The sequence below is a fragment of the Bufo bufo genome, chromosome 9, assembly GCF_905171765.1.
Source record: "Bufo bufo chromosome 9, aBufBuf1.1, whole genome shotgun sequence".
NCBI lineage: Eukaryota > Metazoa > Chordata > Amphibia > Anura > Bufonidae > Bufo > Bufo bufo.
The window spans coordinates 118,473,713-118,497,307 of record NC_053397.1 but is presented as its reverse complement, the minus strand read 5'-3'; the positions used below and the strand labels follow the sequence as shown (position 1 = coordinate 118,497,307).

Genomic DNA, 23,595 nt, shown 5'->3' with positions numbered 1-23,595 from the left:
GTTTACAGAGCCTGGCCGCTCCCTCAAGCAGGGAGACGGCTGTAAACGAAACATCATCAGCAGAGCAGAGCCGGGCAGTGTGAGGAGAGCTGGAGGGGGGAGGGCACCAGAGGCTCTGACGTCTCGTTTACAGAGCCTGGACACTCCCTCAAGCAGAGAGAAGCTTGTAAACGAGACATCATCAGCAGAGCAGAGCCGGGCAGTGTGAGGAGAGCTGGAGGGGGGAGGGCACCAGAGGCTCTGACGTCTCGTTTACACAGCCTGGACACTCCCTCAAGCAGGGAAAAGCTTGTAAACGAGACGTCACCAGCAGAGCAGGCTTACTGACGTCAGGTGTAACATGACCCTGAACTGAACTGGCCAAACAGTGATAGATAGGTAATGAAAGTGATTTTAATAAACTTTCACTGGTCTACAATAAAAGCAATTAGAATAGATTTATTTAAGTCGGATAACCCCTTTAAAGACCAGGCCACTTTTTACACTTCTGACCTACACTACTTTCACCGTTTATTGCTCGGTCATGCAACTTACCACCCAAATGAATTTTACCTCCTTTTCTTCTCACTAATAGAGCTTTCATCTGGTGGTATTTCATTGCTGCTGACATTTTAACTTTTTTTGTTATTAATCGAAATTTAACGTTTTTTTTGCTTAAAATGACATTTTTCACTTTCAGTTGTAAAATTTTGCAAAAAAAACAACATCCATATATAAATTTTTCTCGAAATTTATTGTTCTACATGTCTTTGATAAAAAAAAAATGTTTGGGTAAAAGTTATAGCGTTTACCAACTATGGTACAAAAATGTGAATTTCCGCTTTTTGAAGCAGCTCTGACTTTCTGAGCACCTGTCATGTTTCCTGAGGTTCTACAATGGCCAGACAGTACAAATGACCCCATTTCGGAAAGTAGACACCCTAAGGTATTCGCTGATGGGCATAGTGAGTTCATAGAACTTTTTATTTTTTGTCACAAGTTAGCGGAAAATGATGATTTTTTTTTTTATTTTTATTTTTTTATTACAAAGTCTCATATTCCACTAACTTGTGACAAAAAATAAAAACTTCCATGAACTCACTATGCCCATCACGAAATACCTTGGGGTGTCTTCTTTCCAAAATGGGGTCACTTGTGGGGTAGTTATACTGCCCTGGCATTCTAGGGGCCCAAATGTGTGGTAAGTAGTTTGAAATCACAATGTGCAAAAAATGACCTGTGAAATCCTAAAGGTGCTCTTTGGAATGTGGGCCCCTTTGCCCACCTAGGCTGCAAAAAAGTGTCACACGTGTGGTATTGCCGTACTCAGGAGAAGTTGGGCAATGTGTTTTGGCGTGGCATTTTACATATACCCATGCTGGGTGAGATAAATATCTCGGCAAAAGACAACTTTTCCCATTGTTTTATACAAAGTTGGCATTTGACCGAGATATTTCTCTCACCCAGCATGGGTATATGTAAAATGACACCCCAAAACACATTCCCCAACTTCTCCTGAGTACGGCGATACCAGATGTGTGACACTTTTTTGCAGCCTAGATGCGCAAAGGGGCCCACATTCCTTTTAGGAGGGCATTTTTAGACATTCGGATCCCAGACTTCTTCTCACGCTTTAGGGCCCCTAAAATGCCAGGGCAGTATAAATACCCCACATGTGACCCCATTTTGGAAAGAAGACACCCCGAGGTATTCAATGAGGGGCATGGCGAGTTCATAGAATTTATTTTTTTTGCCACAAGTTAGCGGAAATTGATATATTTATTATTTTTTTCTCACAGTCTCCCTTTCCGCTAACTTGGGACAAAAATTTCAATCTTTCATGCACTCAATATGCCCCTCAGCGAATACCTTGGGGTGTCTACTTTCCGAAATGGGGTCACATGTGGGGTATTTATACTGCCCTGACATTTTAGGGGCCCTAAAGCGTGAGAAGAAGTCTGGACTATAAATGTCTAAAAAATTTTACGCATTTGGATTCCGTGAGGGGTATGGTGAGTTCATGTGAGATTTTATTTTTTGACACAAGTTAGTGGAATATGAGACTTTGTCAGAAAAAAAATTAAAATTAAAATTTCCGCTAACTTGGGCCAAAAAAATGTCTGAATGGAGCCTTACAGGGGGGTGATCAATGACGGGGGTGATCAATGACAGGGGGGTGATCAGGGAGTCTATATGGGGTTATCACCCCCCTGTCATTGATCACCCCCCTGTAAGGCTCCATTCAGACGTCCGTATGTGTTTTGCGGATCCGATCCATGTATCCGTGGATCTGTAAAAAACATATGGACGTCTGAATGGAGCCTTACAGGGGGGTGATCAATGACAGGGGGGTGATCAGGGAGTCTATATGGGGTGATCACCCCCCTGTCATTGATCACCCCCATGTAAGGCTCCATTCAGATGTCCGTACGTGTTTTGCGGATCCGATCCATGTATCCGTGGATCCGTAAAAAACATACGGACATCTGAATGGAGCCTTACAGGGGGGTGATCAATAACAGGGGGGTGATAAGGGAGTCTATATGGGGTGATCACCCCCCTGTCATTGATCACCCCCCTGTAAGGCTCCATTCAGATGTCCGTATGTGTTTTGCGGATCCGATCCGTGGATCCGTAAAAAACATACGGACGTCTGAATGGAGCCTTACAGGGGGGGTGATCAATGACAGGGGGGTGATCAGGGAGTCTATATAGGGTGATCAGGTGTGATCAGGGGTTAATAAGGGGTTAATAAGTGACATGGGGGGGGTGTAGTGTAGTGGTGTTTGGTGCTACTTATTACTGAGCTGTCTGTGTCCTCTGGTGGTCGATCCAAGCAAAAGGGACCACCAGAGGACCAGGTAGCAGGTATATTAGACGCTGTTATCAAAACAGCGTCTAATATACCTGTTAGGGGTTAAAAAAATCGCATCTCCAGCCTGCCAGCGAACGATCGCCGCTGACAGGCTGGAGATCCACTCGCTTACCTTCCGATCCTGTGAACGCGCGCGCGTTCACAGGAAATCTCGCCTCTTGCGAGAGGACGCATATATGCGTCCAGGAGGAATGAATCGAACGCCTCCAGGACGCGTCGCTGCGTTCGGCGGTCCGGAGGCAGTTAATAAGGCTACTTTCACACTAGCGTTTTTCTTTTCCGGCATAGAGTTCCGTCACAAGGGCTCTATACCGGAAAAGAACTGATCAGGCATATCCCCATGCATTCTGAATGGAGGGTAATCCGTTCAGGAAGCATCAGGATTTCTTCAGTTCAGTCTTTTTGACTGATCAGGCAAAAGATAAAACCTTGCCTGAATGCCGGATCCGGTATTTTTCCCCATAAGAATGTATTCGTGCCGGATCCGGCATTCAAAATACCGGAATTCCGGATCCGTCCGTCCGGCATGCGCAGACCGGTAAAAATGTGAAAAAAGATAAAAGACTGATCCGTCTGTCCGCATGACAAGCGGAGAGACTGATTCGTTCTTGCAATGCATTTGTGACACGGATCCGCATCCGGATCAGTCTCACAAATGCTTTCAGTCACATCAAAATCGGCGGATCCGGCGGGCAGTTCCGATGACTGAACCGCCCGCTGGATCACACTGCCGCAAGTGTGAAAGTAGCCTAAATCGGTTAATATGAATATCTTCATTTTAGTTCCTAGCTTTGAACTCTCAAATTTATAAAATTATTTTTAAAGTCAGTTTTTCATTATCAAATATCAGACAATAAGTTTGTATATTTGAAGTGTAACTGCCTTTCTGATATTTTCTTAATATTGTGTAGGAACAGAAAACATGGCGTAAAAAGTCGTCTTAGCAGCACTCTTAACTGAGTATTGCTAATGAGAGCTTGTCCTTTAGTTCTACTGATTGCTGAAGATGCCTATGTGTAACATACAGAGGCTTCCAGTCCACTGATATTTTGCCCCCAATTTGGGGGCACATTCTTATCAGTAACGATATAATGAGTGTCAGAGATAAGAAGCCCGTCAGCTAAGCTAAGCTAGAATAAAAATTCAGATCCTGTTACTAGAGAAACTGAAGGCTGCACAAAGACAGTGGTTCGAAATTTTTAATAAAGACCAATTGAAAAAAATATTTTTAGTTAAAAATTAGTACAGTTCAGTAATAAAAAAAAATTCCCTCAAAGTCTTTAACTCAAATTCTATATATTTTATTCACTTCTGTTTTGCAACAAATAGTACATTAGTTAATGGTGCTTTCTGTTTTACAGCAAATAATAGTATGTTAGTTGATGGTGCTACTATGGGAGAACTGTCATGATGGGTTTAATTATGTTTAAAGGAGTTTTCCCATCACAGACAATGGGGGCATATCGCTAGGATATGCCCCATTGTCTTATAGGTGCGGGTTCCACCGCTGGGACCTACACCTATATCGAGAACTGAGCCCCTCCATTCATTTTCTATGGGGCCGACAAAAATAGCCGAGTGCTGACTCGGCTATTTCCATCAGGCCCATAGAAGTGAATGGGAGCGGTGGCCAGTCATGCTCAGTGCGCTTCCATTCACATCTTAGTGGTGGCCAGACCAGAGACCTCCAGCCACCACCTTGCGGTGCTCCGTTCCTGATATGGGTGTGGGTCCCAGCGGTGGGACCCGCAGCTATAAGACAATGGGGCATTCCCTACCGATATGCCCCCATTGTCTGTGTTGAGACAACCCCTTTAATGTGTATTTGGTTAGACGTTTGTTAATCTCTTGTGGACACATCGGTGACATATTTTGTTCATGTAGCCATTTCTGTTTTTTAGATGAAGGGCTTGGCATTAAGCAACTCTGAAGTAATTCGCCAAGTACACAACAGCTTTGCAAGGTATGTGTTTTTTTTTGTTTGTTTTTTTCAAGCCAGTGATTAAGATACGTTTAAGGCTACTTTCACACCTGCGTTCAGGTGTCCGCTCGTGAGCTCCGTTTGAAGGGGCTCACGAGCGGTCCTGAACGCAGCCGTCCGGCCCCAATGCATTCTCAGTGGAGGCGGATCCACTGAGAATGCATCCGCCTGCCAGCGCTCAGCCTCCGCTCCGCTCAGTGAGCGGACACCTGAACGCCGCTCCGCTCAGTGAGCGGACACCTGAACGCTGCTTGCAGCGTTCGGGTGTCCGCCTGGCCGTGCGGAGGCGAGCGGATCCGTCCAGACTTATAATGGAAGTCAATGGGGACGGATCCGCTTGAAGATGACACCATATGGCTCAATCTTCAAGCGGATCCGTTCCCCATTGACTTTCAATGTAAAGTCTGAACGGATCCGCTCAGGCTACTTTCACACTTAGAAAATTTTCTAAGTTATAATGCAGACGGATCCGTTCTGAACGGATGCAAATGTCTGCATTATAGGAGCGGATCCGTCTGATGAAACATCAGACAGACCCGCTCTGAACGCTAGTGTGAAAGTAGCCTAAGGGGGTTGTCCAGTTTTTTGCATGAGAATTTCGAATTCTTATAGAATACAATATACATGACCTACGTTGCGGATTTTCTGCACAAAATCCTGATCGTGTGCATTTAGTCTTAAGATAGAGCCTAGAATTTTCTTTTTGATTTAATATTCTGGGTACAATAGCAGAAGGGCCACGCAAAAATGATTCTCTGCAATTCTTTAGTGGCCTTGGATAAGTTCAAGGAGTTTGCCTTCATTACTCCGAAGGTTTGTGACAGAAACTAGTATTCCTCCTCTCAATCAACACAATTACTGAGAGTCCGTAACTGGATTTTATGGATATTTTCAAACCCTAAATGGCCATGCCTGATGGGGCCTAAGTAACAAGCATTTTGTTCTACCATTGCATGCCAGGAGACATGGCTTTTTTTTTTTTTTTTTTTTTTCATTTACCATTATTTTTGATGTAGGAGTTGGATTTTTAGTAACACCATTTTGGCATGAATATCATATATTGCTTTGTACTTTGGAGGGATAGATACCACCATTGATTTTCATCTTTTATCAGGTAGAGGCACTACCAGAGTTGCCCCCTTCCCCTCTATTATACACTCACCTAAAGAATTATTAGGAACACCATACTAATACGGTGTTGGACCCCCTTTTGCCTTCAGAACTGCCTTAATTCTACGTGGCATTGATTCAACAAGGTGCTGATAGCATTCTTTAGAAATGTTGGCCCATATTGATAGGATAGCATCTTGCAGTTGATGGAGATTTGAGGGATGCACATCCAGGGCACGAAGCTCCCGTTCCACCACATCCCAAAGATGCTCTATTGGGTTGAGATCTGGTGACTGTGGGGGCCATTTTAGTACAGTGAACTCATTGTCATGTTCAATAAACCAATTTGAAGTGATTCGAGCTTTGTGACATGGTGCATTATCCTGCTGGAAGTAGCCATCAGAGGATGGATACATGTTCTCATTCTGTTTACGCCAAATGCGGACTCTACCATTTGAATGTCTCAACAGAAATCGAGACTCATCAGACCAGGCAACATTTTTCCAGTCTTCAACAGTCCAATTTTGGTCAGCTCGTGCAAATTGTAGCCTCTTTTTCCTATTTGTAGTGGAGATGAGTGGTACCGGGTGGGGTCTTCTGCTGTTGTAGCCCATCCGCCTCAAGGTTGTGCGTGTTGTGGCTTCACAAATGCTTTGCTGCATACCTCGGTTGTAACGAGTGGTTATTTCAGTCAACGTTGCTCTTCTATCAGCTTGAATCAGTCGGCCCATTCTCCTCTGACCTCTAGCATCCACAAGGCATTTTTGCCCTCAGGACTGCCGCATACTGGATGTTTTTCCCTTTTCACACCATTCTTTGTAAACCCTAGAAATGGTTGTGCGTGAAAATCCCAGTAACTGAGCAGATTGTGAAATACTCAGACCGGCCCGTCTGGCACCAACAACCATGCCACGCTCAAAATTGCTTAAATCACCTTTCTTTCCCATTCTGACATTCAGTTTGGAGTTCAGGAGATTGTCTTGACCAGGACCACACCCCTAAATGCATTGAAGCAACTGCCATGTGATTGGTTGACTAGATAATTGCATTAATGAGAAATAGAACAGGTGTTCCTAATAATTCTTTAGGTGAGTGAATATTCTGGCCATTAAGACCTATCACTGAAGATTAGACAAGACTATACAGGGGCTCTATAAAAGGGCATAATGATTTGAGGACAAATTTGAGCTATTTTGCAGGCCACCTAGTCTTCATGTCAGATTTTTTCATACTAGTCCATGGAAGATTTGGTCTTCTGCCAGATATGGAGGAAACCCTTAAGGGTGGAAACAGACAGTACTTCAGAAGAAACGGAAGTGGTAATAATAATCCGTAGGTGACCATAAATGATGAAAAATTGAGACTTTGTGGTTCTACAAAGTCTGATTGACAAGTTCCACCTGTCCATTGGGTGATTTAATGCCATGGAGAAGTCTAGAACTTAAAATCCAGAAACCTGCAAAGAGACCGCCACAAAAGCTGACTCCTGCAGGCAGTGAACAGGGACATATGACTCAAATACTAGTCATTTAACCCCTCAGATGCCACTTTCATTAGCAATCGTGGCATCTCTGGGGTTACATAGTAGGAGGAAGCTCCCTCTGATCAGAACCCCTGTGGCAAAATCGCTGGGCTACAATTGGTTGCTATGACAGCCTGGGGTCTTGTGAAAATTTTAATCACCCCCTTACCCAGTTTTACACAGAAAAGTAAATAAATAATAAAAAGGATAAATATCATTGGTGTTGCCATGTCTAAACTATTAACATATATAAAAATATTTATCATGCTCGGTTTCATGCAGTCATGGAAAAAAAATAGCTGTTTTTTTTTTTTTATCATGTTTGGGCCCCCCTAAAAAATTGAATAGGAAGTGATCAAAATGTTATGTACCCCAAAATGTTACAAATAAAAAATGACCTACTGACCTACAACATAAGGCTACTTTCACACTGCCGTTTCTGGGTCCGCCTGTGAGATCCGTTTCAAGGCTCTCACAAGCGGCCCAAAACGGATCCGTTCAGAATGCATCAGTTTGCCTCCGTTCAGCCTCCATTCCGCTCTAGAGGCGGTATTGATGTCCGTCTGACGAAACTGAGCCAAACGGATCTGTCCTGACACACACATTGTGTGTCAGGACGGATCCGTTTGGCTCAGTTTCGTCAGACGGACATCAAAACGCTGCAAGCAGCGTTTTGGTGACCGCCTCTAGAGCGGAATGGAGGCTGAACGGAGGCAAACTGATGCATTCTGAACGGATCCGTTTTACATTAAGTCAATGGGGATGGATCCATTTTTACTGACACAATATGGTGCAATTGAAAACTGATCCGCCTCCCCATGACTTTCAATGTAAGTCAAAACTGATCCGTTTGCATTTTTGTTCATGGTAATGCAAACGGATCCGTTCTGAACGGATACAAGTGTTTGCATTATAGGTGCAGATCCGTCTGTGAAGATACCAGACGGATCCGCACCTAAACGCAAGTGTGAAAGTAGCCTAAGGCTGTCATGTCATTTTTGTAAACACTAAATCCAATAAGCCTTGGTGGGAATAGTATATATTTTTTCAACTTCAATTAAGGTATGGTGGCTCACTCTGTACACAGCTGTGGAAGTGGGTGCTGCTAAGTCTGCTATGACTCACCCAGTCATAAAGGGGATTTAAGGTATATGTAAGTAGAAAGACTGAGCACTCGCCAGCTGGACCAAGTGAAGACCAAGAACAAATATATGTAATGTAAGAATAATTTATTAGTGGAAAATTAATAAATAGCCCTGAACTTCTAGCAATAAAATATAAAATACAATGCTAATATAAAATGATGTAGTACCCAAATAGCGAATTAGAATGTAATAATAACACCTGCATAAATACAATAATATAACATAGACAATGCTAAAAAGAGATAAAAAAGGGCAAATATGGTAATATAAATGATATAAAAGACAATATAAAATGTAGAAGTGGTTTATATATTCGATATGTATTCAGTATATATTCGATGAACCACTACACAGTCCAGTGAAGAAATATGCCAGGTATAATGTCCGATGATAAAAGCGGATAAATGTCCCTGTATTTAAAGAGATAGATTCGCTTGTATAGGAACAAATCAACGTACAGTCTAGTAATAGGAATGCACCTGTTATATGCCGTCTGTTGTGAGTATAACCGTGGCGTCCCACGAGGCTCACTGAATCAGATTAGGCAATACCTGGGTCTAGTCGCTTGCTCAAGGTGGTCATGTAGCTCTCAGCATGAGAGATCTCTTGGTAGCTTTTCACCGATCTTGCAAGCCTGGACCTAGTTGGTAATTATCAAGGCGTCTTACTTTGTTCGTATTTGCGCGGTGTCACTGTTCCGGCAAAGTTAGGATCCAATTGTCGGGATGTTGGGGTCTCATAAATGTTCATCAGCTGATGTCCAAAGTGTACAGAAACCAAACGCGTTTCGGGGTCCTTTCCTGGCCCCTTCCTCAGTGGTGGGGAAGGGGCCAGGAAAGGACACATATAGCATCTTATGCTGGTCCCCCTCATGGCCCCATGTGTCCCTTCATGTGTCCTAAACTGTGCACATAACTCTCTCCTATTCATAAAATGGCCAGCCTCTGTACTTTCACTATGAATGCACTCACACTGCAGAGAGCGAGCCGGCCGGCGCGTGACTGACGTCAGTCACGCGCCAGCCGGCTGCCTCGCTCGCTCCCGCTCGTCGCTGCAGTGCATTTATTGTGAAAGTAAGTACAGAGGCTGGACCTGTTATCAATAGGACAGAGGACTTTTTTATCAATAGGGGCCCCTTCATATATAATAATCACGGCATTTTCGGCTCGGCCGAATCGCCAAACCGCATTTGCCGATTATCGCGATTCGATTATTTTTTCGATATATCGTGCAGCCCTAGCGCCTAGTGATGACGTCACCGGAAGTGCCGATGCGTTCCACGGGGAACTTCCGGTTTTGCGTGACGGCCGTAGGGGGCGGAGCTTAATTCAGCGCCACAGATCAAGACTGAGGTCGTCCACTGATCTGAGGTCTGAAGGTAAGGAGAGATTAAAAAGAGGGATGCAGAGCAGCAAAATGTCGGACATAGCGACAGGACAGATGGACACTTCTGGGGGTGCAGCCGCAGTAAGTCTCATCCAAGGGGAGGGAAGACTATGGCATTTTTTTACCTTATTAATGTCTTCCTCCCTTATTGTCTCTCTCTCTCTCATGTATGCTGACTAGGATTTAAGAGATGTGATTAGAGAGGAGATGCGGTCAGTGTTTGCGGAACAGTCCACATCTAACCCTAACCCGACAGTACATAAAACTAAGTCGCGGGGTAAAAATTACGAATCTGTTTCCTCAAACTCAGATCAGGATTCAGACTGATAGTGATGATTCCATTGATTCTTCCAGCTCAGACACAGAATTCTGATGTCACGGCCGCTATCCCAGCAGCAGTCGTGTCGCACCAGACGGAGGGGAAGGGGGACCCTTATCTACGGATGGGAAATAGAATAGCCACCCTTGACTAACCCTAAGCTGGCACCTGTCTGCCCTGATAACCTAGACGGGGTGTGAACCCGTGCGGCGAGCAGGATGCCTAAACCCTCAGTCACCCTAACAAGACTAGACTGGGGAAAGGCCGATGGGAGCACTAGTCACCATCACTCATGTCTAGGAGAACAACAGGGGAAGACAGCAACAAACAAACAATCAACAGCAGAGATAGACTTATCCAGTCACGAGCAGAGAAGGCGATCCCAAACACGACAGTCCACGCCGGACAAGAGCTCCACAGCAACACTGTCAAACGATCTCCTTCAAAGGTCAGAATAGCACTGGAAGTAAGGACTATATCTGGCAATGACTGCAAGTGAAACTAATATAGTATCTGGGAGTGGCAGACAGGACTCACCTGAGAAGAATGCCTACAAACTCCCAGTAAGGACAAAAAGGTTCACAAGGCAAAACCCGGATGACATACCCTGAACCACGGAGCAAACTCGCAAGCTATCGCGAGTAGCAAGTCGCTGCGACCTTCTCCTCCCAGACCTGTCTGGATCAGTCGCAGTCGTGACAGTACTCCCCTTTCTACGAGGGTCCCCCGGACCCTCAAGACCAGGCCTCTCCGGATGGGAGTTATGAAAAGCCTGAATGAGTCTGTCCGCTTTTATCTCTGATGCTGGAACCCACATTCTCTCTTCGGAACCATAACCTTTCCAGTGCACCAGGTACTGAAGAGAGCGGCGAACATATCGTGAATCAACAATCTTTTCTACCTGAAACTCAAGACTGCCATCAACAACCACCGGTGGAGGCGGTAGTGGCAATGGTTCAGGAGGTTCTACATATCTCTTCAGCAGAGACCTGTGGAAGACATTATGCATCCTTAGAGTCAGAGGTAGCTCCAGACGAAAAGCCACCGGGTTAATGATCTTAATTACCCTATAAGGACCAATAAATCTCGGACCTAATTTCCACGAGGGAACCTTCAACTTGATATTTCTGGTAAACAACCACACCAAGTCATTCACCCCAAGGTCCGGACCTTCAGAGCGCTTCCTATCAGCCACACGTTTGTATCTACCACCAATTCTCTTCAAACTTTCTTGCACACTCTGCCACACTGAAGAAAGTGAAGACGCAAATCGTTCCTCCTCGGAAATCCCAGACGCCCCCCCTCCTCACTAAACGTACAAAACTGAGGATGGAAACCATACGCACCATAAAATGGTGACTTATCGGTAGATTCTTGACGACGATCATTAATGGCAAACTCGGCTAACGGTAAATAAGATGACCATTCCTCCTGATTTTCGGAAACAAAGCATCTCAAATATGTCTCTAGGTTTTGATTGGTACGTTCAGTCTGACCGTTGGACTGTGGATGGAAAGATGAAGAAAACGACAGATGAACCCCTAAACGAGAACAAAAAGCTTTCCAAAATTTAGAAACAAATTGGGTACCACGATCCGAAACAATATCGGAAGGGACCCCGTGAAGCTTCACGATGTGGTCAATAAAAACCTGAGCCAGTGTGTTAGCATTAGGCAATGCGGCAAGAGCAATAAAGTGCACCATTTTACTGAATCTGTCAACAACTACAAGAATAACAGTCTTCCCCGCTGATATTTTTAGATCTGTAATGAAATCCATTGATAGGTGCGTCCAAGGCCTGTTGGGGATGGCCAGAGGTAAAAGACGCCTTGCCGGACGAGTATGATTTACCTTAGAACGAGCACAGGTAGCACATGCAGACACAAAATTCAACACCTCCTGGCGCCACTTAGGCCACCAGAACCGACGAGACACTAACTCAGAGGTTGCCCTACTACCTGGGTGTCCTGCCAGTGTGGAGTTATGGTGTTCTTTTAGTATCTCCAGGCGTAAATTTTCTGGCACAAACAGTTTACCCGAGGGGCAGGAGGCCGGGGCGTCCCCCTGAGCTTCCAACACCCTCCCCTCCAAACCTGAGTGTAATGCAGAGACCACCACCCCCTTTTGCAAAATGGGCTCTGGTACATCAACATCACCCCCTCCAGGGAAACTTCGGGACAATGCATCCGCCTTAGTATTTTTTGCCACCGGGCGATAGGTTATTACAAAATTTAACCTAGTAAAAAATAACGACCACCGAGCCTGTCTAGGGGTGAGACGTTTAGCAGACTCCAGATATAATACGTTTTTGTGATCAGTAATCACTGTGACGGGATGAACCGCCCCCTCCAAAAATGACGCCACTCCTCAAAGGCCAACTTAATAGCCAAAAGTTCCCTGTTGCCAATATCATAGTTCCTTTCTGCAGTAGACAATTTCTTCGAAAAGAAAGCACACGGACGCCATTCACCATGGGAGGGGCCCTGAGATAGTACCGCTCCCACCCCCACCTCTGATGCGTCAACCTCTACAATAAAAGGAAGCAAGACATCTGGCTGTACGAGAATAGGGGCCGAGGTGAATCTCTCCTTCAGAGATGTAAAGGCAGTTTTGGCTGCATGTGACCATTTGGAAAAATCGGATCGGGTCATGTCCGTCAGTGGTTTGACCACCAAAGAATAGTTCTTTCTTTATAAACTTTCTATAAAAATTGGCAAACCCCAGGAAGCGTTGCAATGCCTTCAGGTTCTCAGGCAGATCCCAGTCCATAATCGCCCGGACTTTATCTGGATCCATGCGGAAACCTGAATCTGACAACACATACCCCAGAAATGGCAGTTATTTTACGGCGAACACACATTTCTCTAATTTAGCAAACAATTTGTTGGCCCTTAATATCTGCAGCACTTGTCTCACATGGATCTTATGTGTATCCAGATCCGGGGAATAGACCAGGATGTCATAAAGATATATCACAACAAATCTCCCGATAAAGTGACAAAAAATATCGTTGACAAAATGTTGGAACACCGCAGGCGCATTAGTAAGACCAAATGGCATGACCAGATTTTCATAATGCCCTTCCGGAGTATTAAAATCCGTTTTCCACTCATCCCCCTCTTTGATGCGAACCAGTTTATAGGCTCCTCTGAGATCCATTTTGGAGAACCATTTAGCACCAGCAACCTGATTAAAGAGGTCAGGAATGAGAGGAAGAGGATAGGGATCTCGGATAGTTATCCGGTTTAATTCCCGGAAATCCAGGCAAGGACGCAGGCCCCCATCTTTCTTTTTAACGAAAAAGAACCCTGCAGCCACGGGTGAAGAAGAGGGTCTGATGTGTCCTTTAGCCAAACTCTCCGAAATATAATCTTGCATAGCCTTCCTCTCCGGACCGGAAAGATTGTATAACCGGGTTTTAGGTAGTTTTGCCCCAGGTAATAGATTAATCGGGCAATCATATGGACGATGAGGTGGTAACCCCTGACAACCCTTCTCAGAGAACACATCCATAAAATCTGACAGAAAGGCAGGTAAAGATGTTACAGAGAGTGTAGAGCACCTACTACTCAAGCAGTTGTCCTTACAATGTTCACTCCACTCCACAATCTCCCCGGCCTGCCAATCCACCACTGGATTGTGAGTCACCAGCCAGGGAAGCCCCAATACCATAGGAGCCGGAAGACCGTCCAGGACATAACAAGAGATATGCTCTTTATGGAGGTCCCCTACCTGCAGATGGATATTATGGATGATCTGAGTTAACTCTCTCTGAGTAAGAGGGGAGGAGTCAATGGCAAAAACAGGAATAGTTCTGCGTACCGGTTCCGGAGTAAAACCCAGAGCCTGAGCAAACCGTGAATCCACCAAGTTGACCCCCGCCCCACTGTCCAAAAAGACGGAACAGATCTCCGTCTTATTGCCCGCCTCAACGGTAGCGGACAACAAAAACTGAGACATGCGTATGGAGGAAACGAATACGCCCAGACTGTTATCCTCCGCACAATCTGGGGACTCTAGTTTTCCGGCGGCTCCTTTGTTTGTGGTCTCTTGGGTTCTGAGGAACAAACCTTTACAAAATGACCCCTCCCCCCACAATGAAAACAAACCTCTGACCTACGGCGGAACTTAGGAGGATTCACCCGTCTAGTGGCGCCCCCTATTTGCATTGGTTCGACTGGATCATAACAAACCGATCCCTGCCCTATAGAGGCCTCCGTAAAATTGAATAGTCTCTCCCTGAGTCGTCTGTCGATTCTTATGGACAGAGACATAGCAGCCTCAAGAGACCCAGGGACCTTGTATACCGCCAGCGCGTCTTTTAATTTTTCAGACAACCCCTGGCAGAACTGACTCCTAAGGGCCGATTCGTTCCATAACGTATCAGTAGCCCACCTACGGAATTCGGAACAATATAGTTCAGCAGACCGGTTCTCTTGCCGAAGTCTACGTAGCTTAGACTCAGCCAGTGAGACCCTGTCCGGGTCATCATATAAGAGACCCAGGGCTTCAAAAAACTCCTCCACTGATCGTAAGGCCGGAGAGTCTGATGGTAGGGAGAAAGCCCAAGCCTGCGGATTTCCTTGCAGGAGAGAAATTACAATGCCCACCCGTTGTTCCTCACCGCCGGAGGATCTAGGGCGTAACCTGAAGAACAATTTGCAAGCTTCTCTGAAGGTTACAAATTGGTCTCTCCCTCCTGAGAACCTATCAGGTAAAGCCACTTTTGGCTCAGGAGTACCTTGGTTTCCCGTAGCAACGGTGGAACCCAAGGATTGCTGCTGCAGCACTGTTGCTTTTAATCCTGCCACTTCAAGGGATAACCCCTGTAATTGTTTCGCCAAAACCGTAACCGGATCCATAGTGGAACAGAAAAAATACAAAGCAAAACAGCAAGCAAATAAAAAAGAAATGTCACTTTCTTTTTTATTTTTTATTTTTTTTTAAAAAGGCCAGATATACTGTCACGGCCGCTATCCCAGCAGCAGTCATGTCGCACCAGACGGAGGGGAAGGGGGACCCTTATCTACGGATGGGAAATAGAATGGCCACCCCTGACTAACCCTAAGCTGGCACCTGTCTGCCCTGATACCCTAGACGGGGTGTGAACCCGTGCGGCGAGCAGGATGCCTAAACCCTCAGTCACCCTAACAAGACTAGACTGGGGAAAGGCCGATGGGAGCACTAGTCACCATCACTCACGTCTAGGAGAACAACAGGGGAAGACAGCAACAAACCAACAATCAACAGCAGAGATAGACTTATCCAGTCACGAGCAGAGAAGGCGATCCCAAACACGACAGTCCACGCCGGACAAGAGCTCCACAGCAACACCGTCAAACGATCTCCTTCAAAGGTCAGAATAGCACTGGAAGTAAGGACTATATCTGCCAATGACTGCAAGTGAAACTGAAACTAATATAGTATCTGGGAGTGGCAGACAGGACTCGCCTGAGAAGGATGCCTACAAACTCCCAGTAAGGACAAAAAGGTTCACAAGGCAAAACCCGGATGACATACCCTGAACCACGGAGCAAACTCGCAAGCTATCGCGAGTAGCAAGTCGCTGCGACCTTCTCCTCCCAGACCTGTCTGGATCAGTCACAGTCGTGACATCTGAAGTTTTCTATTCTCTTCAGAAGATACAAAGAGTTGATAAAAGCAATTAGGACAACTATGAACCTGTCCGACGAAAAAATTCATAGGTCTGTTCAAGACGAAATGTATGGGGTGCTCGAGCACAGGAAAAAACGGGTCTTTCCAGTTCATATTGTAATCACAGGGTACAACCTGTTGTAAAACGTAGCTTTTAATCTAATTTATACATAAAATAACAAACTCCCATAGACACACATAGAAAAAGAACAAAAAAAGTACAAAAAAAGTTATAACCTTGATGACATGAGATGATGCTGTAATGTCCAATAACATGAGTAAATGATGGACGGAATGGACAGTCATGGATACTGATCTGTCCCTATACCTGGCCCTAGGCTCGGAGCACCTGCCTAGGAACGGAATAGCCTCCCTGATAAGGACGATCCCGTGTTCTGGAACCTCCTGGTGGGTCCTAGATAAACCCTAGGATGCAGGTTGGTCCCTATTAGGGGGCCTACACTAGGTACACAGAACACAAAAATTACAGTATAAGGAGCAATAGACCGCCCACATCCGTGGATGCTGCGTCTCGTGGGTGGACTATTGCTAGCAGGAACAACGTCATACAAGGTTTACAGACAACCACATGTGTGATTATCCATGAGTATATATATCATCAGATAAACGATATCAATGTGTAATCTTCACACACCAGAGTAATTGTGTGATATTATTACACTCAGAAAGGCCGCACACATTTGTACAAGCTAGTGTATAAGTAAGATATATACACACACCCTAGGCACCAGGAGCACTGCCTCCTAGATTGGTGGCATACAGTCAGGTGCCAAAGTCATTGGAAAATGATGATTATTTTTATTTTATTTTTTCTTACAAAGTCTCATATTCCACTAACTTGTGACAAAAAATAAAAACTTCTATGAACTCACTATGCCCATCAGCGAATACCTTGGGGTGTCTTCTTTCCAAAATGGGGTCACTTGGGGGGTAGTTATACTGCCCTGGCATTCTAGGGGCCCAAATGTGTGGTAAGTAGTTTGAAATCAAAATGTGTAAAAAATGGCCGGTGAAATCCGAAAGGTGCTCTTTGGAATGTGGGCCCCTTTGCCCACCTAGGCTGCAAAAAAGTGTCACACATCTGGTATCTCCGTACTCAGGAGAAGTTGGGCAATGTGTTTTGGGGTGTCATTTTACATATACCCATGCTGGGTGAGAGAAATATCTCGGCAAAAGACAACTTTTACCATTTTTTTTTTTATACAAAGTTGGCATTTGACCAAGATATTTCTCTCACCCAGCATGGGTATATGTAAAATGACACCCCAAAACACATTCCCCAACTTCTCCTGAATACGGCGATACCACATGTGTGACACTTTTTTGCAGCCTAGATGCGCAAAGGTGCCCAAATTCCTTTTAGGAGGGCATTTTTAGACATTTGGATCCCAGACTTCTTCTCACGCTTTAGGGTCCCTAAAAAGCCAGGGCAGTATAAATACCCCACATGTGACCCCATTTTGGAAAGAAGACACCCCAAGGTATTCAATGAGGGGCATGGCGAGTTCATAGAAAAAAAAAAAATTGGCACAAGTTAGTGGAAATTGGTTTTTTTGGGTTTTTTCTCACAAAGTCTCCCTTTCCGCTAACTTGAGACAAAAATTTCAATCTTTCATGGACTCAATATGCCCCTCAGCGAATACCTTGGGGTGTCTTCTTTCCAAAATGGTGTTATTTGTGGGGTGTTTGTACTGCCCTGGCATTTGAGGGTCTCCGCAATCATTACATGTATGGCCAGCATTAGGAGTTTCTGCTATTCTCCTTATATTGAGCATACAGGTAATGAGATTTTTTTTTTCCGTTCAGCCTCTGGGCTGAAAGAAAAAAATGAACGGCACAGATTTCTTCATTCGCATCGATCAATGTGGATGAAAAAATCTCTGCCAAAAAAAGAAAAAGGAGGGGAAAGGCGTCTGCCAGGACATAGGAGCTCCGCCCAACATCCATACCCACTTAGCTCGTATGCCCTGGCAAACCAGATTTATCCATTCACATCAATCGATGTGGATGGATAAATCATTGCCGGGATTTTTTTTTTTTTTATATATACAAAGTGTTTGCCAAAGCATATGAACACCGCCACCTCCTCAGCTCATATGCCTCGGAAAACGTATCTTTTACTGCAGAGGAGAAATCTCGTCTTGCAGCGCCGCATACACCGACTTGTGTGTAATCTGACAGCAGCGCAATGCTTCTGTCAGAATGCACATCAGTGCTGCAGCTGGTTCATCTGTTGGTCCACCTGGAAGGTAAAAAAAACAAAACAAAAAAGAAAAAACCAGGCCGCAACACAATAAATTTTATTAACTTTATAATAACTTTTGAACAGAACATATAAACTTTTTTTTAACTTTTTGAACTGAAGTTAACTTTTTTGCTTCCCTTTTTTTTTTTTTTTTTAACCTTTTATAGGACAAACCTCTCCTTCCCCATGGGACAATGTGCAAAGCGCAAATCGCCCAAAGATGTGGCGAAGTACATTATGCACTTTATCCCAGGTGAAAGGAGAGGTTTGCAGTAGCTGTGAGTAAAAGGGCCCTAATAGCCCTGTGTGCCTGTCCTGTGAGATGCAATCCCTATGCTAAGTGTACCTGTGTGTGGTACTTCCGGAAACGCTCTCCAAAGCATAGGGCAGGGTGGTCAGGACAGTCAGGACAGAAATAGCGGGTGTCACGCCTTATTCCACTCCTGCTACATACACAACATCTTTTTCGGGGTGTTGGTTGGGTTGAGGTACCAGGAACGACACTGGGGAAATGTCGCTTGTGTAGACGGCTAACTACACTGGTGGATGGGGCCACGGAACCTTCTGGATACAGGAGGTTCTCGATGAACTCTTCCTGAAATTTGAGAAAGGATCGTCTTCTCCCAGCCTTACTGTAGAGAACAAAACTATTGTACAGAGCCAATTGAATTAAATATACAGACACCTTCTTATACCAGCGTCTGGTGCGTCTGGAAACTAAATACGGAGACATCTGGTCATTGAAGTCCACCTCTCCCATGAGCAAATTATAGTCGTGGACACAGAGGGGCTTTTCAATGACACGGGTTGCTCGCTCAATTTGTATTGTCGTGTCTGCGTGAATGGAGGAGAGCATGTAAACGTCACACTTGTCTCTCCATTTCACCGCGAGCAGTTCTTCGTTACACAAGGCAGCCCTCTCCCCCCTTGCAAGACGGGTGGTAACGAGCCGTTGGGGGAAGCCCACGCGACTAGTTTGCGCGGTGCCACAGGCGCCAATCTGTACTAGAAACAAATGCCTAAAGAGGGCCACACTTGTGTAGAAATTGTCCACATAAAGATGGTACCCCTTGCCAAATAAGGGTGACACCAAGTCCCAGACTGTCTTCCCACTGCTCCCCAGGTAGTCAGGGCAACCGACCGGCTCCAGGGTCTGATCTTTTCCCTCATAGATCCGAAATTTGTGGGTATAGCCTGTGGCCCTTTCACAGAGCTTATACAATTTGACCCCATACCGGGCACGCTTGCTTGGGATGTATTGTTTGAAGCCAAGGCGCCCGGTAAAATGTATTAGGGACTCGTCTACGCAGATGTTTTGCTCGGGGGTATACAAATCTGCAAATTTCTGGTTAAAGTGGTCTATGAGGGGCCGAATTTTGTGGAGCCGGTCAAAAGCTGGGTGGCCTCTGGGACGGGAGGTGGTGTTGTCGCTAAAATGCAGGAAACGCAGGATGGCCTCAAATCGTGCCCTGGACATAGCAGCAGAGAACATGGGCATGTGATGAATCGGGTTCGTAGACCAATATGACCGCAATTCATGCTTTTTGGTTAGACCCATGTTGAGGAGAAGGCCCAGAAAAATTTTAATTTCGGAAACTTGGACTGGTTTCCACCGGAAAGGCTGGGCATAATAGCTTCCCGGGTTGGCGGATATAAATTGTGTGGCATACCGGTTTGTCTCTGCCACGACTAAGTCCAAGAGCTCCGCAATCAAGAACAGCTCAAAAAATCCCAGGGCCGAACCGATCTGAGCCGTCTCAACCCGAACTCCAGACTGGGCGGTGAAAGGGGGAACTAATGGTGCGGCTGAAGTTGGTGACTGCCAATCAGGATTTGCCAGCACCTCAGGGACTCTAGGGGCTCTACGGGCCTGTCTGTGCGGTGGCTGCGACGGGGTAACTACTGCACGTGCCACCGTACCAGCTTCAACTGCCCTTCTGGTGCTCGCCACTTCACCATGTTGTACGGCAGTGCTGGTACTAGGTCCAGGGAGGGCTGCGCTGCTGGTGTATGCCTCACCACGTGATCCGACAGCGCCAGCCCCACTCTGCTGCTCTTGAAGCGGATCCTGCGTAACCTGTGGTCTAGCGACACGGGGCCGGGTACGCCTGGTGCTATCAGGGACCTCCACCTCCTCGTCCGAACTTTGGGTCAGAGTGCCACTGCTTTCTACAGGTTCATATTCTGACCCGCTAGATTCGTCAGATGAGGGTTCCCATTCCTCATCCGACTGGGTCAGAATCCTGTAGGCCTCTTCAGAAGAATACCCCCTGTTTGCCATTTGGACTACTAAATTTAGGGGTATTCCCTGAGACTACCCAAGAAAAAAAGCAAGCCTGTCTTACAAAGGGGAGGCTAGCGAAGTACCGGAGGCCGCTGCGGTTGATAAAAAATATCAAAACTGATTTTTTTTATCGCCGCAGCGCTTGAAAAGTGATTGTGCAGTGATCAAAAAAATATATATTTTTTGTCACTGCGGTGGGGCGGGTGTGGGTGAACGCACGTGTGGGCGACCGATCAGGCCTGATTGGGCAAACACTGCGTTTTGGGTGGAGGGCGAGCTAAGGTGACACTAATGCAATTATAGATCTGACTGTGATCAGTTTTGATCACTTACAGATACTATAAAAGTACAAATGCTGATTAGCGATACGCCAAACAGCGAATAAGTGACTGCGGTGCGGTGGGCTGGGCGCTAAACAATCGCTAAACTACCTAACCAAGGGGCCTAAACTATCCTAAAACCTAACAGTCAATACCGATCGTTAGGCGGTCCGGAGGCGGTTAATATGGTCCTTTCAGGGTTAACGATAACACCCTTTGAGCCATTGTCTGATGTGTCGTTAAAATACATCACACTAAAGGTTTTGTTTTTAGTGGCCATCACATCAGCTCGCATGATTTGTGAGATCCAGGCTCTGAAGATAGTGGAGCCATTTCTCATGATATTTCCAGACAGAATGGTGTTTAGGTTGGATGCTTCCTTCCTTCCTAAGGTGGTTACAAATTTTAATAGACAGGAGGAGATTGTGATTCCTTCCTTCTGTCCCAATCCAAAAACTGAAGGTGAAGAAAGATTTCACAAACTAGATGTGTGCAGGGCCATCTCAGCCTACTTGGAGGCCACAAAGGCTTTCAGAAAATCAGATTATCTGTTTGTACAGTTTCAGGGAAAATTTAAAGGCCATAGAGCCACAAAAGACTCTTTAGCCAGATGGATCAAATCGGCGATACTAGAAACTTACAATGCTATGGGGGCTTCGCCACCCAAAAATTTCAGCTCACTACACAAGATCAATTTCCACTTCATGGGCAGAAAGAGCTAATGTTTCAATACAACAAATCTGTAGGGCAGCAACATGGTCCAACCCTCACACAGGGGCGGACTGACCGGTCGGGCACTTCGGACATGGTCCGAGGGCCGGGATGGGGGCCCGCCGCAGAATAACATTATGTGTTAATGTTATGCCCCAGGGCTCCAGTCTTGTCGCCATTTGCGACTAGAGCCGCGCCGCAGCTCTGAATACAGCGGCGGGCACAGAAGCTGAACTATCATGTTCACTTCTTATCAGAAGCGCAGTGGAAGAGTCTCTCCCTCCCCGCTGTGCTGCTGCCGCGGCCAATAAGAAGAGGGCCAGGGGGAGGGGCTGTGGCCACTGCGCCACCAATGAAGATAACTGACCTGTTAATACAAATACAAATACAGGAGGCGGGTGCCGGAATCAAATAGCGGCACCTGACCTCTATGACAGGGAGTGGCACCTGAGGTGTTAACTGCCGCTGATCGCAGCTCCCTGTCATAGAGGTCGGGTGCCGCTATTCGATTCCGGCACCCGCCTCCTGTATTTGTATTAACAGCTCAGTTATCTTCATTGGTGGCGCCCCCAACACCCCAGTATAATAAACATTGTGCGGCGCCCCCCCCAGTATAATAAACATTGAGTGCGCCCCCCAGTATAATAAACATTGAGTGCGCCCCCCCAGTATAATAAACATTGAGTGCGGCGCCTCCCCCAGTATAATAAACATTGAGTGCGGCCCCCCCCCCCAGTATAATAAACATTGAGTGCGCCCCCCCCCCCCAGTATAATAAACATTGAGTGCGGCCCCCCCCCCCCCAGTATAATAAACATTGGTGGCGCAGTGGGCAGTGCCAATGAGGGTTAAAATAAATAAATAAAAATTAACTCACCTCCTCCAATTGATCGCGCAGCTGCCGGTCTCCTGTTCTTTCTTCAGGACCTGTGGTGACGTCACTGAGCTCCATCACATGGTCCATTACCATGGTGATGGATCATGTGATGTATCATGTGATGAGTACAGTGATGTCACCACAGGTCCTTTGACAGGTCCTGAAGAAAGTACAGGAGACCGGCTGCTACGCGATCAATTGGAGGAGGTGAGTTAATTTTGAAAAAAAAATTTAACCCTCATTGGCACTGCCCACCAATGTTTTATATATTTATTATACTAGGGAGGGGGGGCGCACTGCGCCACCAATGTTTATAATGTTGGGGGGGGACACACTGCGCCACCAATGTTTATTATACTGGGGTGTTGGGGGGGGGGGGGGCGCACTGCGCCACCAATGTTTATATGTTTATTATACTAGGGAGGGGGGGAGCACTGCACCACCAATGTTTATTATACTGGGGGGCGGCGCACTGCGCCACCAATGTTTATATGTTTATTATACTAGGGAGGGGGGGCGCACTGCGCCACCAATGTTTATTATGTTGGGGGGGGGGGACGCACCGCGCCACCAATGTTTATTATACTGGGGTGTTGGGGGGGCGCACTGCGCCACCAATGTTTATTATATTGACCTTCTACTACGCATTCTACATTAAAGAATGCTATTATTTTCCCTTCTAACCATGTTGTTATAAGGGAAAGTAATACAGTGAATAGACTTTCATCCTAGCAACCATGCGTGAAAATCGCACGGTTCAACCGGAAGGATGGATCCGGCATTCCAGTATTTTGAATGCCGGATACGGCACTAATACATTCCTATGGGGAAAAATGCTGAATCCGGCATTCAGGCAAATCTTCAGTTTTTTTCGCCAGAGATAAAACCGTAGAATGCTGCGGTTTTATCTTTTGCCTGATCAGTCAAAAAGACTGACCTGAAGACATCTTTTTCGGTATAGAGCCCCTGTGACGGAATTCTATGCCGGAAATGAAAAACACTAGAGTGAAAGTACCTTAAAATATTAAGTTTAACCACCTCAGCCCCTATAGCTTAAACACCCTTAAAGACCAGGCCACTTTTTACACTTCTGACCTACCCTACTTTCACCGTTTATTGCTCGGTCATGCAACTTACCACCCAAATGAATTTTACCTCCTTTTCT

At 45.8% G+C, this 23,595-nt stretch overlaps 1 protein-coding gene across 2 annotated transcripts in view; it reads left to right on the top strand.

Moving 5' to 3' along the window:
* The window catches only part of UCHL5 (ubiquitin C-terminal hydrolase L5), a 180,500-nt gene that overhangs the window by 66,471 nt on the left and 90,434 nt on the right, over nucleotides 1-23,595 (top strand). For both annotated transcript variants that reach the window (XM_040407688.1, XM_040407687.1), the window contains exon 5: nucleotides 4,756-4,817. In XM_040407688.1, coding sequence (XP_040263622.1) covers nucleotides 4,756-4,817 — 62 coding nt within the window. The remainder of the gene's footprint in view (nucleotides 1-4,755; nucleotides 4,818-23,595) is intronic.